The 17,956-nt window shown below is 36.3% G+C and overlaps 1 protein-coding gene across 4 annotated transcripts in view; it reads left to right on the forward strand.

The window, feature by feature from the left end:
- The window catches only part of LOC150076256 (neuroepithelial cell-transforming gene 1 protein-like), a 366,344-nt gene extending 348,700 nt beyond the window's left edge, over window positions 1-17,644 (forward strand). For 2 of the 4 annotated variants that reach the window (XM_090387565.1, XM_090387562.1), the window contains exons 13-14: window positions 1,287-1,485; window positions 17,265-17,644. In XM_090387565.1, the coding sequence (XP_090243691.1) occupies window positions 1,287-1,485; window positions 17,265-17,524 (459 nt within the window). In that variant the 3' untranslated portion in view covers window positions 17,525-17,644. The remainder of the gene's footprint in view (window positions 1-1,286; window positions 1,486-17,264) is intronic. The other 2 variants (XM_090387563.1, XM_090387564.1) reach the window with 2 other exon arrangements.
- Window positions 17,645-17,956: the final 312 nt, after the last annotated feature.

Raw genomic sequence — 17,956 nt, forward strand, 5'->3', positions numbered from 1 at the left:
AGGTCAGAGGGGTATTGTCAATGATATACAGGAACTTTGCCAGCAGGGAAAAGGTGGAGATTATCCCTTTGTTTAAAATGGTCCTCTTACCAAGATAGGCTTAAGTTCTGCAAATTGCAGCAGCTGGAGACTAGGCACCTGCGAGGTGAGCTGATTGAGTTATATAAGATATTGAATGGACTGAGCATGCTGAATTCTGATTACAAACCTGAGGGGACATAAATTCAAATTGAGGAAAGATAGTTGTAAAATAGATGTGTGGAAATTTGCCTTTAGCCAGTGGGTGGTTAATTCCTGGAACAAACTTCTATCTGTCGTGGAAGTTAATAGCTTAAATAAATTCAAGGCGGAAGGGGACAAAATTTTAGAAGGAATAAATGTGTGAAGTTGGTTTTGTTTTTGTTTTTTTGGCTGATGCTACATAAGCTCATATGCTTGCTTTCTTGCATCATATGCCTCCAGTACTACATTTTTAAATGTGCAAGAAAATACTGCAAAATTTTTGTAATAGTATACAATTTACAATTTGTGAATGGGGAACACTTGGCAGATGGATACAACCTCATATTGATGCATTGGTACAGTTGCCAAAAGACAAATACTGGAAAGTCTGAAGTTGGAAGAGATGGACTGTAGTCTCACTGCTGCATGACAAGTTATAATGACTGCAAAATGAAACTTGGCAGTCTGTTATTACTGGCAAAAAAATGCACATAATAACAGATAAGGAATTTCTCCCCAGTGCATTATTAAAATCAGATAAATTGTCAGATAAATTCATAAAGATTGCCCATACCTCGTTATAATTATTTGTTAAGAATAATCATTATTATTATTTTTTTTTTTTATCCTTCAATACAAAAGTATATTTTTCTCTGAAGCACATTTTTCATATTCTCTCTGTGCTGAGTATGCATTTAAAATGGACATTACAGTACATTACAACATTTGCTATTATTATTTATTGTCATTTGTTTACATATATTAAACTGTTAATATTTGTAACCACAAACGCAACTTTTCAGTTATTATAAATGTTTACAGATGTAAATAAATTCAATTGTTAGTGCTTAATATTCATTGAAATGTGCTTCTCTAAACTGCTCAACCACTAGGTGTACCTCTCTAAAATCTGAAAAATTTTGAAATTCAACACTTCATAATCTGTGAAGGTGGTGCTGGATTTGAGTTTACTGTATTAATGGGTGTATGTTTTTTTTGACAGAATTATTTCAAATATATATTTATTTACAGTAATCTGATTTAAAAATTATATTTTCTTCCAGAAATTACATGCTTTTCTTTTTAACACTGGGTTCCTTTTGGGAAGGCAAGTAAGCAGGTATCACAACAACACTACAAGAATAGTATACCAAGTTTATAGACAACCCATTCCTGCCAAGCAACTTCAGATAGAAGATATTAAAGATGGTGAGATTCGATTTGTTGGATCTTTTCGAAATGCTTTCTCCCATGGAAATGTAGGTTTGTATTCATTTGTAAATACTGTGTATTCGTCAGTGGTTTTTATGGTAATTTTGAATGCTTTGGTATCATAATGATAATATTGTAAATAACTTTCTGTCTGAAAAATGTGTTTTTTCTGTGTCTATTATACACAGAAAAAACACATTTTGAGGTTATTATTAATTTGCATCACACAGTTATGAATTAGTATTTTTATTTAGTCAAATATCAAAGTTGAAATTTTAAGAATTCACCTTATAATCATGATTATTCTTCCTAAAATTATCCTAAAGTAGTCAAGAATCCTTATAACGATTTCACATGTAGAAAAAATAAAAAATATGCTCTAGTAAAAATGTTTTATGTCCAGTTCACAATAACAATGCATACTTTCAGTTAATAATGGCAGTAAGCTATAAAGTGTGCTTTATTTGTGACCATAATTTGAGTTGGAATTGTAGGTAAAAAATGGTCTAAAATAATTTAATACGAGGGCTGTTCAATAAAGTATGATTTTTTTTTTTTTTTTTTGCAACATACCTTTATTAATCATCCATATTTTGATGGTCCTTTTCAAAGTAGTCCCCCCCCCCATTTAATGAATGCACATAGGCCAACATTTCTCTAATTCTTCAAAAACATAGTGGAAGCCATTTTTTTATATGCATTTGAAAATTGCCTCTGCTAAAATCTTTGCAACTTCTGATCACCAGAAACATTTTTCTCCCAGCTCCTTTTTGCATTGTCTTGATGCAGCATCCACCCACATGAGTGCAGTTGTGGTCATTTATGATGAATATGATCCTGCAAAGTATGGAGTAAGGTTCTATAACAGTCTTAAGACATGGCACAACATACTGGTAATCCATGTCAAAAAAAGAGATGATCATAATAGAGAAGAAAAATGCATGGAATGCATATAAATTATCAAGCGACTCAGAAGCATATGGCAGATATAAACTAGTCTGTAATCAGGTGACAAAGGAGGTTAGGCAGGCGAAGGCAGATTACGAGAAATCCTTGGCAAAAGACGCTAAGAAAAACAGCAAGGATTTCTTTACTTATATAAACTCTAAAAGGAAGGGGATGAATCTGATTGGTCCACTTGACATCGAATGTTCGACTGTTGATGATCCTGCTCAGATAGCAAACAAACTGAATGAGTATTTTGCATCTAAATTCACACATGAGGAATTATTAAGGTTTGAAAATGGCAGAAGGTTATCAAATTGTAGCAGGATACTTAATGATTTTGTAATAACTGAAAGCAAAGTGGAGGAGAAATTGTTGAAGTTAAACCTAAGAAAAGCACTTGGGGTGTATGGGATCTATCCAGTTATATTAAAGGAGGCGGCAAAGCAACTAAGCAAACCCTTAGCCATAATTATGAGAGCTTCCTTGGACTCAGGGGAGGTTCCCACGGACTGGAGATGTGCAAATGTATCCCCAATTTACAAAGGGGGATCGAAGGGTGACACGAGTAATTACAGACCAGTTAGTTTAACTTCTGTTCTGGGTAAAATAATGGAGTCACTGGTTAAAGATGCATTGCAGGATTATCTAGACAAGACTGCAGCAATAATTCAGACACAGCATGGGTTTGTTAAGGGAAAGTCTTGTCTGACAAATTTGATAGGATATTATGATGTGGTTACAAAGGAACTGGATGCAAAAAAACAATTTTGATATCATATATTTGGATTTCAGGAAAGCTTTTGACACTGTTGCGCATGGAAGACTATTGTACAAATTGGAGCAGAATGGTATTAAGGGTAAGTTGCTACAATGGATAAAAGGATGGTTAAGTGGGAGAAGACAGAGGGTGGTAATCAATGGGTGCTGCTCTTCTTGGACTAATGTTATTAGTGGAGTCCCACAGGGTTCGGTGTTAGGTCCACTGTTGTTTTGTATATTTATCAATGATATTGATGAAGGTATATCAGGCTTAATGTCGAAGTTTGCAGATGATACAAAGTTTGGCAGAGTTGTTAATGACAGTAATGGCAGTGTGCTACTGCAACAGGGTCTAGATAATTTGGGCAGATGGGCTAAGAAGTGGCAACTGAAGTTTAACCTTGACAAATGCAAAGTACTGCATATGGATAGAAGTAACCCCAGAGAAACGTACCAACTGTGTGGTACTAAACTTAAGGTGGTAGAAAATAAAAAAGACCTGGGAGTAATTGTGCAGTCAGATATGAAGTTTTCTGAGCAATGCAGACAGGCTGCCAGGACAGGTCATGGGGTTTTATTAATGATATATAGGAATTTTGCTAGCAGGGAAAAGGAGGTGATTGTCCCTCTGTATAAGGCAATGGTCAGGCCACGCCTTGAGTACTGCGTACAGGTCTGGAGGCCTCATTTTAGGAAGGATGTAGATTTGCTTGAGCGTGTACAGAGAAGGGCAACAAGATTGGTGAGGGGAACGAAGGGATCCTCTTACCAAGAGAGGCTTAAGTTCTGCAAATTGCAGGGGCTGGAGACTAGGCACCTGCGCGGTGATCTGATTGAGGTATATAAGGCCTTGAATGGGTTGAGCATGGTGAATTCTGATGGGATTCTTCCACTTGTTCAGATTACGAACCTAAGGGGGCATAAATTCAAATTAAGAAAAGACAGATGTGGATTAGATGTGCGGAAATTTGCCTTTAGCCAGGGGGTGGTTAACAAACTTCCATCTGTCGTGGAAGTTGATAGGTTGAATAAATTTAAGGAGGAACTGGACAGGCATTTGGAGGGAATGGTGTGGTTTTTTTTTTTTTTTTTTTTGGCTGATGCTGCATAAGCTCATACACTTGCTTTCTTTCAGCAAATGCCACTGCTGCTACTACTACTACTACTATAACGTTTCCTGCAGAAACCACAACTTCTGCTTTTTTCATTGTTCGCGATAAGCTTTTTTGTTTATTCTCTCGGTCAAAACGATGAAGTCTCATCCGCCGCTATCACCTTGTTCAGAAACTCACTATCTTCAGTAACCATCCATTTCAGCTCCTGACAAACCTCCATGCAAACTTGCTGTTGCTCAGGTGTAAGGAGTCTTGGAACTCAGTGTGCGCAAACACATATCTTATGCAAATGGTCATGGAGAATACCTTGTATGCTTCCTACTGATATTCTCAACATCTTTGCCAGTTGCGTTATTGTTATTTGACGATCTTCTCTCAGGATTATAGAAACAGTGTTTATGGTTTCTGTGGTGAAAGCAGTGGTTGGAGCTCCAGGACTGCCGATTTTTGTGATTGAATCACATCCATCTTTTAACATTCTAAAGCACCTGTGAGGTGTGCTATTTGAAAGTGTAGATTCACCATAAGCCTCAACATTTCCTACACTTCAAGTGATGTTTTCTTGAAATAGAAACAAAATTTGAGAGCAACATACTGTTCCTGGCATGTCACATCCATTCTCACATAGGTGAAACTGAACAGGCATAAACTTGACTACCAAGGTTACACTGTGTGCATGAGTCAACTGCACAGTTGCTATGTAGTGCAGCTTTGTTTGGTCTTAAATTCTGCCGCTCAGCTAGAAATAGCAGGCAGTATGGTTGTTCATGAAAAATTATGATCATTCTTTATTGAATACCCATCATACTTTATGTGAAGCATGTTTTAATCATTTCTAAAACATTTTTCTTTTTTATGTGACTCTTAATGATATTAGCTATATAAGTTAAGCATAGACATAGACTTCAAGGTAAGGTGAATTTGTAGCTTTGCCTCTTTAGTAGATACAACTACAAATTTCTTTTGCAATAACTGTTACTCTGATATAATGCTTAAAGCCATTTACACTGACATAAAGGAAAGACTGGTTATGCCCTACCTAAAGTACTGCCGACCGGGCTAGCCGAGTGGGTAAAGTACCTGCCCGGCAACCCAAAGGTCGCGGGTTCGATTCCCGTCTCGGGCTTGGATCAAAGTACTGCAAAAACCTTGGGAGGTGCAATATGGCCACAGAAGCCGATGCGCCAACAACTACCAAATCAAAAAAAAAAAAATCAATCAAACCTAAAGTGCTGCAGTTAGAGTCACATGTGAGTTTTTCTTCAATCATTATTTTCGGCTGAAGACAACCTTTCCACAGGATTTTCGAAGAAAGTATATATATATATATATATATTTGTATATAAGCAGATTAAAGTAAAAATGGAGGAATTCTGACATCAGATGTATTAACAATGGAAAAAAATAAATAGGTACCTGTAAAATAAAAGGTAAATTAAATAAAGATACATGTAGTACTTAATGATATAGATCTGATGATTCAAGCGTTTAGGGCATAAGCCTCAAGCTATGAAGGAGTCTAGACTATGTATAAATATAGTGCAAATGCATCAGGAATACATAGCTATATCTGAATAAATCAGATTATTAATAAAACGGCATCGTTTTAAGTTATATCTCATATTGTGAATACCTTCACAACGAGTTGCCATGATATTGCACTACTTCGAATAAGTAACGCTTCACCTAAGGAGAAGACTAATGTTACTTATTCTCAGATGGATACCACCACACAGACGGCACCGTTTCAGGGCTATTTGGCCCTTCTTCGGTGGGTGGGTAGGTATCCGAGTGATGCAATGATGGCAAAACAGTTATGAAGTATAACTCCACAATATGAGAGATGCCTGATGGTGTATCATGTATTTAGACTCAAGCGTTTAGGGCATAAGCCTCAAGCTATGAAGGAGTCTAGACTATGTATAAATATAGTGCAAATGCATCAGGAATACATAGCTATATCTGAATAAATCAGATTATTAATAAAATGGCATCGTTTTAAGTTATATCTCATATTGTGAATACCTTCACAACGAGTTGCCATGATATTGCACTACTTCGAATAAGTAACGCTTCACCTAAGGAGAAGACTAATGTTACTTATTCTCAGATGGATACCACCACCCAGACGGCACCGTTTCAGGGCTATTTGGCCCTTCTTCGGTGGGTGGGTAGGTAAAACAGTTATGAAGTATAACTGGAGTTATACTTCATAACTGTTTTACCTACCCACCCACCGAAGAAGGGCCAAATAGCCCTGAAACGGTGCCGTCTGGGTGGTGGTATCCATCTGAGAATAAGTAACATTAGTCTTCTCCTTAGGTGAAGCGTTGCATCACTCGGGTACCTACCCGAGTGATGCAATGATGGCAAAACAGTTATGAAGTATAACTCCAGTTATACTTCATAACTGTTTTACCTACCCCCCCACCGAAGAAGGGCCAAATAGCCCTGAAACGGTGCCGTCTGGGTGGTGGTATCCATCTGAGAATAAGTAACATTAGTCTTCTCCTTAGGTGAAGCGTTACTTATTCGAAGTAGTGCAATATCATGGCAACTCGTTGTGAAGGTATTCACAATATGAGATATAACTTAAAACGATGCCGTTTTATTAATAATCTGATTTATTCAGATATAGCTATGTATTCCTGATGCATTTGCACTATATTTATACATGATCTGATGATTTTAACTTCATCAAGAATCAGCAGCCAAAAACAATGGAAATATAGCAAGAAGCATGGCCTCTGTTTCTGATATGAAATATGCCTAACAAGAGGTAAAAAAAATAGGCTGACATATATTTCATAGCTGACCCAACAGAGACCAACAAGGAAAGGAATGAAAACCAGATCAAATCTAAGGTAAGATTAAATAAAAAGAAATAAAATTAAATAGCAAACAACCCAAGAGGAATTTAAAAACAAAAGTAAAGTAAAATTTAGACAAGATGATATTGACAAAAGCAGACAACTTATAGCTGTGCCAAGCAGGAGGCATTGAAATGGGGTGAGGGGCACATACGTCAGCCAAGCTATATCAGTGAAATAAAGAAGTTAGCAAATTAGTTCTTGGCATATTTATAACATGGTAAAGTAACCCCAAATGTGGGAAGGTGTAAATAGGTCAAAGTCACCCATGTATTAGGGAGGTCAGCAATTAAACAAATGAAGCATAAACAACCCAGCATAGGGGAGAAATATCAAACTGACAGAGTAAAGAAAAAATGCTCTAAATTTTGTTGAAGATTAATAAAAAAAATCCCCATTCCTATTTAAAATTTAGTAAATATTCCAACAAACTTTGCCTTACATGCAGCATGATGCCAACAATTCAGATGAACCTATTTTCTGCAAATGCAACAATGTAGTTTACCTCATTACATGCATTACCTGTAACATGAAATATGTAGGCCAAACTAGTAATAAACTGCACCTTAAACTCAACCTACACAGATCAGATAACAAGAATTACAAAGACTGCAATAACTGTAGCAACTCTGAACAGGAAATCGAATACAAGCATTTCCAGTCTCATTGCTTTACCAACATCTACATCTCCATCCTAGCACAAGTAACTGACTGTGGCACTAGAAATAGACAGGAAGAATTATTCGTGCTAAAATTTAAAACCTTTTATCCGTATGGACTCAATAATAAGTTCAATCACAAAATCATTACCAACAATATAACAGATATTTGTATTTATGACAAATTTCAAGTCATCAAAGTCATTGGTAAACCCAGACTTTATAAGAAGCACAAACCTAATGGCAACTATAATGCTACTTCTAAATACAATCTTGGTTATTTTCAACAGATAATCGCCCAGAACAAATGGGACAGCAGTCAATTTAATCTACAGAAGATTCATGATCTATTATTCTCTAAAAATTTAGCTTTTGAATCAGAACTTTTTCTAGCTGTCCAGGATTGTGTGTTGCTCCAACAAGTGGCAAGTGGGCATGACACCATGCTACACATGTCCTTCTTCCAGATATATGTTGCATCTTTTGAGAACTCCTTGTACTCCTAAAAACCACTTCAAAAATTCTTTTTTTTGTAGTCTTCTAAGGTTCTTTTGTTTTCTTTTGTTTGTAATCTTCACAATCATTTAAGGGCTGAAATTATTGATAAGATTGTCATCATGTACTCCTTTTCATGCCTTGGCAAAATTCTAGGCACTTCAAATTTAGCCCTGGATTGCAGCTTTTTTTCAACATTGCTTCATACAAAGAAAGTCCTCTGAATGCCTATTCTTAATATCATTAATACCAAGGTATACATTCACCTTTTGTTCTCTTAAAAGATAGTTTTGAAATTAGTTAGCTAGTATTATCCTCTGAATTTAAGTGTCTAAAATCAGTTGCTTTACAGTGCGGTACATGCTGTAGAATTATACAAGGTTTTTTTTTTTTTTTTTTTTTTTGGACCATTGTACGGATATTTTTCTTAAGGCCCACAGATTTATAAATCTGCCGCTGTATATAAGATCCTTACAGTTTATTATTATATTTGTAAGCATATATATGTAAGCATATATAAAACTCAAACTCTGTTATAGCATCATATGAGAAACTACAGTATTATTAAAAATATAACTGAGTGACATATTATAAGAGGTTGATATTTTTATTAAATTAGTAGAAACTAATAATAAAATATTAAATAAAATATCAGATGTAAAATGTATATCTATCACATATAGTTAATGATTCCAGCTACACTAAATAATATTTCACTTCCACATGCATTGAGCACACTACTTACATAAATACCTTCCATTGACCTACACAACGATATCAATTGTAAATAAAATTTGGCAACATTTTCTGCTTTAATCATTAAAAGTGAACTATTTATCATGATATTTTCTCTCCTTTGCTATTCAAACCACATTAAAAGAGCCTTGTTAATATCAGAATATTCAGGTTTGCATGCATGCATGTTTCATTTTGTTATTAGTATTAATAGAGGCAATTTCTTCAAGAAAGTAAGCATATACAGCATTAGCCAAAAAAAAAAAAAAAAATCCCATTTCACCTATCCATCCCCTCCAATAGTTTGTCTAGTTCTTACTTATATTTATTATTAAAGCTATCCACTTCCACAACAATGAATAGAAGCCTGTTCCAGCAATCAACCACATTTTGACTGGAAAGCAAACTTCCTCATATCTATTCTGCAACCATCCTTCCTCAATTTAAATTCATTTGCATAGCCTAAACAAGAGAAAGAATCCCATCAGCATTAAGTTTCAAAGCCTTAAATGCCTCAATCAGATCACCTCATGGGTGCCTAGTCTCCAAACACTGAAGCCTTTCTTGGTAAGAGCATACTTTTGTTCCCCTCATCAATCTCATTGCCCTTCTCTGTACCCACCAGCAGCTCTACATCCTTCCTAAAATGATGCCTCCAGACTTGTACGCAGTACCCAAGATGTGACCTAATCATTGCTTTATGCAATGGTATGATCACTTTCTTATCACGGCTAGCAAAATTCCTGCATTTCATTGACAAAACCCCGTGGGTTGCCCTGGCAAGCCTGTCTGCACTGCCCAGATATCAGACTGCACAGATCCTTTCATTTTCCACTAGACTGAGCGTAGTACCACACAATTGGGGTTACTCTGGGGTTACTGCTACCCATATGCAGTATGTGTGTCAATGTTAAACTTAAATTGCCTAATTTTTACTAAATCTTGTTTCAGCAGCAAACATACCTTCATTACTGTCATTAACCATCCTACCAACCTGTGTATCATTTGCACACTTATATATTAGGCCTGATATATCTTCATCAATATCATTAATAAATTCATAAAACAACAATGGGCCTAGCAACAAACCCTGTAAAACTCCTATAATAACATTAGTCGACAAAGAGTCTATTGATAACCACTTCCTGTCTTCTCCCACTCAACCATTCCTTTATCCTTAGTAGTAGCTTTCCCTGTCACACTAGTCCAATTTGTACAGCAATTTTTATGTGCAACAGTATCAAAAGCTTTACTGAAATCAAAGTATATGATATCAAAATTATTTTTTGCATCCACTTCCTTTGTCACTGCATCATAGTACCCAATCAAATTTCTCAGAAAAGATCTCACCTGGACAAACCCATGCTGTTACTGAAGTATAACTGCACTCCTGTCTAGATGTCCTGTATTACTTCTGTAACCAGTGGCTCCATTATTTTTTCTGGAACAGAAGTTAAGCTAACAAGTCTGTAATTACTCATTCTCATATTGGAGGCTACTAGGCTTTTCATACCAACTAAGAAATACTGTTCAAGGTTTAGGCCTAAATGGATATTAGATGAATTAATGAGGCCCGTAGCAAAGAAGAAAAATGCGTGGGAAGCATATAAATTATCAGACGACACAGAAGCCTTTAACAGATATAAGCTAGTCTGTAGTCATGTCACAAAGGAGGTTAGGCAGGCAGAGGCAGATTACAAAACTTTGGCAAACGATGCAAAGAAAAACAGCAATGTGTTCTTTACATATGTAAACTCTAGAAGGAAAAGGATGAATAAGATTGGTCCACTTAACATAGATGGTTTGACTATTGATGATCATGCTCAGGTAGCTGATAAACTGAATGAGTATTTTTGCCTCTACATTCACACGAGGAGTTATTCAAGAAGGAGAAGAACAGTGTTTATCAAACTCTAAAAAGGTTTTAAAAAAAAATAAAAATAAATAAAGGTAAACTTCAGCCATTATCAACCCACCGCAGGGTGGGTTGATAATGGCTGAAGTTTACCTTTTTTTTTTTGAAGTTTACCATTGGAAGCTTCCTCAACAATTCATCCTGAGGGAAATGGACCATAATCTGCCACACTGGTCCAGTGCATGTTGGCAGATTGACCGTATTTAGCAGTCAGGGGGGTTGAACCCCAGTCTACTCAAAGAGCATGTGCTACTGCACTCTCACTCCTACGGCTACGGAAACAGGGAGTTAAATGAATTTGTAATAACTGAGAACAAAGTGGAGGAGAAATTTTTGAAATTAAACATAACAAAGGCACCCGGGGTGGATAGGATCTATCCAGTTATATTAAAGGAGGCAGCAAAGGAAGTAAGCAAACCCTTAGCCATAATTATGAGAGCATCCTTGGATTAATGGAAAGTCCCCACGGACTAGAGATGTGCAAATTATCGCCAATTCACAGAGGGGAATCAAAGGGTGACACGAGTAATTACAGACTTGTTAGTTTGACTTCCGTTCCGCGGAAAATAATGGAGTCACTGGTTAAAGAAGCATTGCAGGATCATCTAGACAAGACTGCAGTAATAGTTAAGACAGCATGGGTTTGTTAAAGGGAGGTCTTTTCTAACGAATTTGATTGGACTATGATGTGGTCACAAAGGAACTGGATGCAAAAATTAATTTTGATATCATATACTTATATTTCAGAAAAGTTTTTGATACTGTTGCACATGGAAGACTACTGTACAAATTGAAGTGGTATGGCATTAAGGGAAAATTGTTGCAAGGGATAAAAGGATGGTTAAGTGGGAGACGTCAGAGAGTAGTAATAAATGGACACTGCTCTACTTGGACTCATGTTATTAGTGGAGTCCCCCAAGGTTCAGTGTTGTGCCCATTGTTATTTTGTTTATTCATCAATGATATTGATGAAAGTATATCTAGCTAAATATCCAATTTTGCAGATGATACAAAGGTTAGCAGGGTTGTTAACAATAGTAAATACATTATGCTACTGCAACTGGATCTAGATAAGTTGGGCAAGTGGGCTGAGAAGTGGAAACTGAAGTTTAACATTGACAAATGTACTTCATATGGGTATCAGTAACCCAAGAGAAACGTGCAAAATGTGTGGTACTACACACATTTGGTACGAAGAATCCCTTCAATTCTGAAGGGATTTTTCCTCTTACTCAGGTTAAGAACCTGAGGGGGCATAGATCAAATTGAGGAAAGACAGTTGTAGAATAGATGGGTATAATGGGATGTTTTTTTTTTTTTTTTTTTTTCTGATGCTGATATCACCCTTTGATGCCCCTTTTGTGAATTTGAGATACGTTTGCACATCTCCAGTCCACAGGACCTCCCCTGAATCCAAAGATCCTGTCATAATTATGGCTAAGGGTTTTCTTACCACCTGTGCTGCTTCCCTTTTATATAATTGAATAGATTCCATCCACCCCAATTACCCTTTTTATGTTTAACTTCAACAATTTCTCTTCCACTTTCCTCTTGGTTATGACAAAATCATTTAGCTCCCTGTTAGTTTTTGGTAAACTTCTGGCATCTCCCTCCCTAAAGAATTTCTTGTGTGAATGTAAATGCAAAATACCTATTCAGCCTGTCATCAACCTGAGAAGGATCATTCACAGTTAAACAGTCGACATCAAGTGTACCAATATGATTCCGCCCCTTCCTTCTAATGTTAACATAAGTAAAGAAATCTTTGCTGCTTTTCTTGGCAATCTTTGCCAGTGACTTCTCATAATTTGCTTTGGCTTGCCTAACCTACTTCGTTACTTGATTTTAGACTAGTTCATATCCACCATAGCCTTCTGTATCACCTTATAATTTATATGCATCCCATACATTTTTCTTCTCTGCCACGTGTCAGTAGTTCATCTGACATCTGTTTAGGTCTTGAACCGTATATCTTAGTTGTTATGAAAAGTCTGTTATATTCTATGATTAATTCGCTTAATGCTTCCCATTTAAAATTTATTTTTGTAACATTAGTTGGTCCCACAGTATAGAATTTAAAAACTGTATGAGACCACTGTAGTCTCCTTTACGATAGCAAAAACGCTTCTCCTTACCCTTGAGGGTAGTGGTTCTTTTATCACTGCAGATTTTTAATGCATGAAGAATCATTGCTGATAAAGATTATTGCTGTCTTGTTGCCACTCTAATATGCTGTTGTAGAAAACAGCCATCCAACAAATCTGAAAAGTCTTGGTAGTGCACGAGTGACTTATCCACAAATTCCATTTAGTATGGAGAAAGTTTAAATCCTCCATTATACCCATTATAAGACATTCTGATATACTGGCCCCCATTTCTCTGTACAGTTGTTCATTATACTTATCACATCCATTTGGCCTATAACACACTGCTACTGTCATTTTTGTTTTTTAGTGGTTATGTCACATCAAAGTGACGCAACATTGCACTGCCCACCGATGTCTACTGGATGCACTGCCTAAGATTTTATGTGCTTCTTAACTAAAAGCATAACCCCCTCTGTCTTTTCTGTATACATTGTACTCCTCATATTCAAATTCTGCATTCTTTATATCTGAGTGACACCATGTCTCTGATATCCCCACTATGTCTGCATTTAATGACTTGACGAGCACTTCAAATTCATCAAATTTATTTACTGTGCTCCTAACATTGGTGTATATGCAAGTATACGTGCACCTGTTCTTACTCTTAGCCTCATGTAGCTCATGTATTTCCTTGTTCCATGTTAACCCACTGTAGGCCTTGAAATCCCTAGTACCTTGCTTTCTGGGATGCTTCATGTTTCAATTGATGCAGTGAGTGCAAGAATCCTTAAAGCATATAACACAACCTGGAGATTTCTGACTCTGACTTCGTGCCTGTCTTCACTGATGGCTCAAGGTCGAAGTTATCTGTTGGCTCTGCTGCCATCTTCCCATATAACTTTATATCTGAGAAAATACCTGACAAAAGCAGTATATATATAGCACAGTTGTATGCAATTGAGTTAGCCTTGGGCCACATTAAAACCCACAATTACCAAATGTGTATGTAGACTCTTTAAGTGTACTACAAGCTTTATCAGGGATGAGATATAATCCTCATCCATTCCTGACCCGAGTCCACCAGATGCTACATTCTCTGTTTGAATATTCTTTTGTTTCTGCTGAATCCCAAACGCCATTTGAATCAAGGGTAATGAACTGGCCAATTCTGCAGCCTGGTCACCACAACCCCAGAACAACCATAGCCTGTTAGTCCCCTATACAGACTACAGGCAATTAATATGCAAAAGATTACTCTCCAATTGGCATGGGCAGGTAACGAACAAGCTCTATCAGATAAAGCTGCAATTGGACTCTGGCAGACTAGTCTGCGGAGGAACTGCAGAAAGGAGATGTTCTTGCATGCCTCCGCATAAGACACAGTCATTTCACTCATTCATTCCTGCTGAGGGCAGATGACTGTCCTATGTGTGAGCAATGTGACACTGTTTTAACCATATCACATATTTTATCCGAGTGTCCACTTTACCGGCATGAATGTTGTTTATATTTTAGTACTTTTTAGGCATCTGACTTAGCCTTATACGCTCAGTCACATTTTGTCTGACAATGTAAATTTATCAGCTGTTTTTAGTTATTTAAAATATTTAAATATTTTTACACATATTTAAAAGTTACTGTTTTATATATCTCTATTTCTATACATCTTGACCTAGTGACCTAATTTTTAAGTCACTGAAATATAAATCTTCTCTTTTATATGATCTGGTTTTGGCGCATTATAGTCTTAGTAGCTGATGTGTCAATAAAACCCAAAACAACAACAATCCCTTTCACTTCTGCCTGATATTGTTAATTTATTAGGCTGTGTGTATCCCTCCAAGCTAGCAGTTTTTCAACCCACCCAACGTTGCCTTGATAGCATCGGCAAATATTCTTGCAACCTTTCTATTTGTGTGTAACCCATCCCTGTAGAAGCACAGAACTCTCTGAGAAAAATTCTACCCCTTGCCTTGCACAATCTCTCCAGGGCCAAATTGATGGTAAGGCTCTCATCTCATATTCCCTTCTATTGTGTCTGGGCAGAATTGAAGGCACTTTGAAATTTAACCCTAACTCATGATTTTTTCTCAACATTGCTCTATACTTGTTAAGTAAGTCCTCAGATGTTTTTCTCTTGATGTCATTAGTGCCAGTGTGTACAACAATATCACCTTTGCCCTTAAAGGATAATATCTGCTCTGCAATGTCATCAACTTTTGCCCTTGGCAGACATACCCTGGTCCTATTCCACCTATCCTTTTTGTGCAATATATTTCCCATTTCCCTGGCAATAGCTACTGCCTGTGGGACCAGCACATTCTGCCTTGGGGACTGCTGTTGTGTTGGCTGATGCACAGGTGCAAGCTCTAGCTTTCAGATGGGCAGCTGAGAGGAACTTGGTTAGCCTCCCAACTTAATTCCTTTGAGGGCATCCACCTTGTTCTTCAGACTCTCATAACAGCCCCATCAGAATGTTGAATTGATGGCTAATATCCTCACACTCTATACAAAGACATCTCCCCCCCTTGGATATATCATGTCCTGTCCCAAATAGATCCCTCAAACATCAAACAAGCAGTACATATCGTGAGGCCATGGTTCATAGGACAACTGCCACCCCACCCACCCTCAGTTCTTCTCTGAGCCATAGCACTTTTACTGCTTTGAGCCCTTTCCTTTGCAGCTTTGGTCTGAGGCATGATTTCCATTCAAACTTAATTTAAATGAGAAAACTATTCTAAAGGGGCTCACCAGATGTGAGCCCCTTTAGATTCTTCTCTCTCTCTCTCTCTCTCTCTCTCTCTCTCTCTCTCTCTCTCTCTCTCTCTCTCTCTCTCTCTCTCTCTCTCTCTCTCTCTCTCTCTCTCTCTCTCTCACTCACACACACACACACACACACACACACACACACACACACACACACACACACTGGGTAATTCAGAAATTTTTTTTGGGTGGTGCAGCATAAACCTCAGTCTTCCTTGCACCATATGGCTAATAATAATAATAACAACACTAATCACCAGCTATGCAGCAATAATACATATTACGCTATCAAGTTTACGCGATACCGTTATACTTGTAATGTTAATTATAATGGCTAATGAATTATCTATTAATGCTGGCCTATGTGATTTGAACTTTCAAGATACCTATTATCCACAATTAAAACACTAGAATTCTCCTCCCACACACTACAAAGTACAAAGTTACAAGATATGATATTCATGCCAACTCACCAATAAAAAGGTTCTAAATATACTAAATATTAACTTATGAAATCTTTAACTAAATTTAAAAATAAACTAAGAAATGTGACTAGGCTATAATTCTTTTCAACGACTTGGTAATTTTTTGTTTTTAATTCCAAATTGCGTGCACTGTTGAGTTTGATAAGTTATTTACAAGCAAGAACACATTTCTCCTTTTCAATTTTCTATTTCTGTAATAACTTTCACGTTATCCTCAACACTTAACTTTTCATTGCTGTTCATTGTAACAGTACTATACTATACTGTATGGTGTAAAAACCTGCTCTTTAGCTTTGCAACAGAATGATGCCAACTGACTGAAATTCAAAATGACAACAGTGTTCACAATCAGAGGGTAACTACACATGTGTGGGTCATGCATAATGCTCAAGAGTTTACTTTCAAAAAATAATTTTCAAGATTGTCAGTTTCATCTCAGACAGCAAGTGTACTTCCATATTGAGATATTGCTTGCAGCGAAACCAACATATAACATCAATAAGTGTAATGTTGCATTGTCACAATATACCTGTAGGTTTTGTAGGTTCATACATATATATATATATATATATGGCATTTTTCCACACAAACAAGTATGGAAAATTTTAGATCATTCAGTCAATGTTGTATTTGAACTTGGTGAAGGAGTGATAAATTTTCATAGAATACCACAAGTGATAGTTTGACATATATTATAGTCTAGAAGCTTCTCAGTAGTATCTCAGACTTAAGTGTACATTCAATAAATTATTTACATGATTAATAAATGTTTTTGTCTTTAATTTTAATTTAACGTGTATAAAATATATATTCATGAGTAATCTCCAAGTAATCCATCCTCCTTAGTAAAATTATAATTGTAGGTTAGTCATATTATGTTATGGTATCTGTATTAAATATTTTGTATTCTTATTGGAAAGTATTGCTTATGTCAGTGCTACAGTCTCTAATAGATATGGGATTGTTAATATTTTTTTTTCTATTCCCTTACAGCAAAAAACATCTTCCGTTTATCTTTTGCAGATGAAACATTGGGACAAGGTCATACTCTTCAAGCTAATGACGTTCATGATAAAAAAAAATGGTTGCAGGCACTTTTTCAAGTAGCACCTTCTAGAGCAGCATCCAGAGAAGACTCTGATGAAGGAGGATTTCTTAAACCACCTATTAGAGAATGTAACAGAAAGCACGAAAAACTGAAGCTAAAGCCACCTGAGAATGGAGATTTGCAAATTGAGAATTTGTGCCCATAATGTGATGATGGTGTAAAATTGAAAGTTTTAAATGAAAAGCAAATGTTCAATCTGCATGAATCTCAAAAAAGTAGTTATTTTATGCTTGACTGAGTTGAAGCTACTTTGTTTACTGGCTCAATGGAAAAATCAGTGTAATTTTAATATATAAGAAGGGTGAAATTTATTTTGGGAATGATATTCTGCACTTTTAAGAAAGTTCATTTTAAGTTATTTCATTGCAGTTTTTAAAACAATGCAGAATTTATACTTAACAGTTTGAAACTGTTTAATACTGCAAACTGATTCCAACAAGGTGAAAAAGAATAGTCTGGAGTTGAACAGTTGTATATGAAATCAAGTGCAAATGGAAATGGAATTTAATAAACAAAAGCTATAAGTAATGTAGCATTTCAAACAGTTTAGATGTCGCAGAAAAAAAATCTGATTTAG

Source organism: Mastigoproctus giganteus, chromosome 13 (genome assembly GCF_048544385.1).
Source record: "Mastigoproctus giganteus isolate SK-2022 chromosome 13, ASM4854438v1, whole genome shotgun sequence".
Lineage (NCBI taxonomy): Eukaryota > Metazoa > Arthropoda > Arachnida > Uropygi > Thelyphonidae > Mastigoproctus > Mastigoproctus giganteus.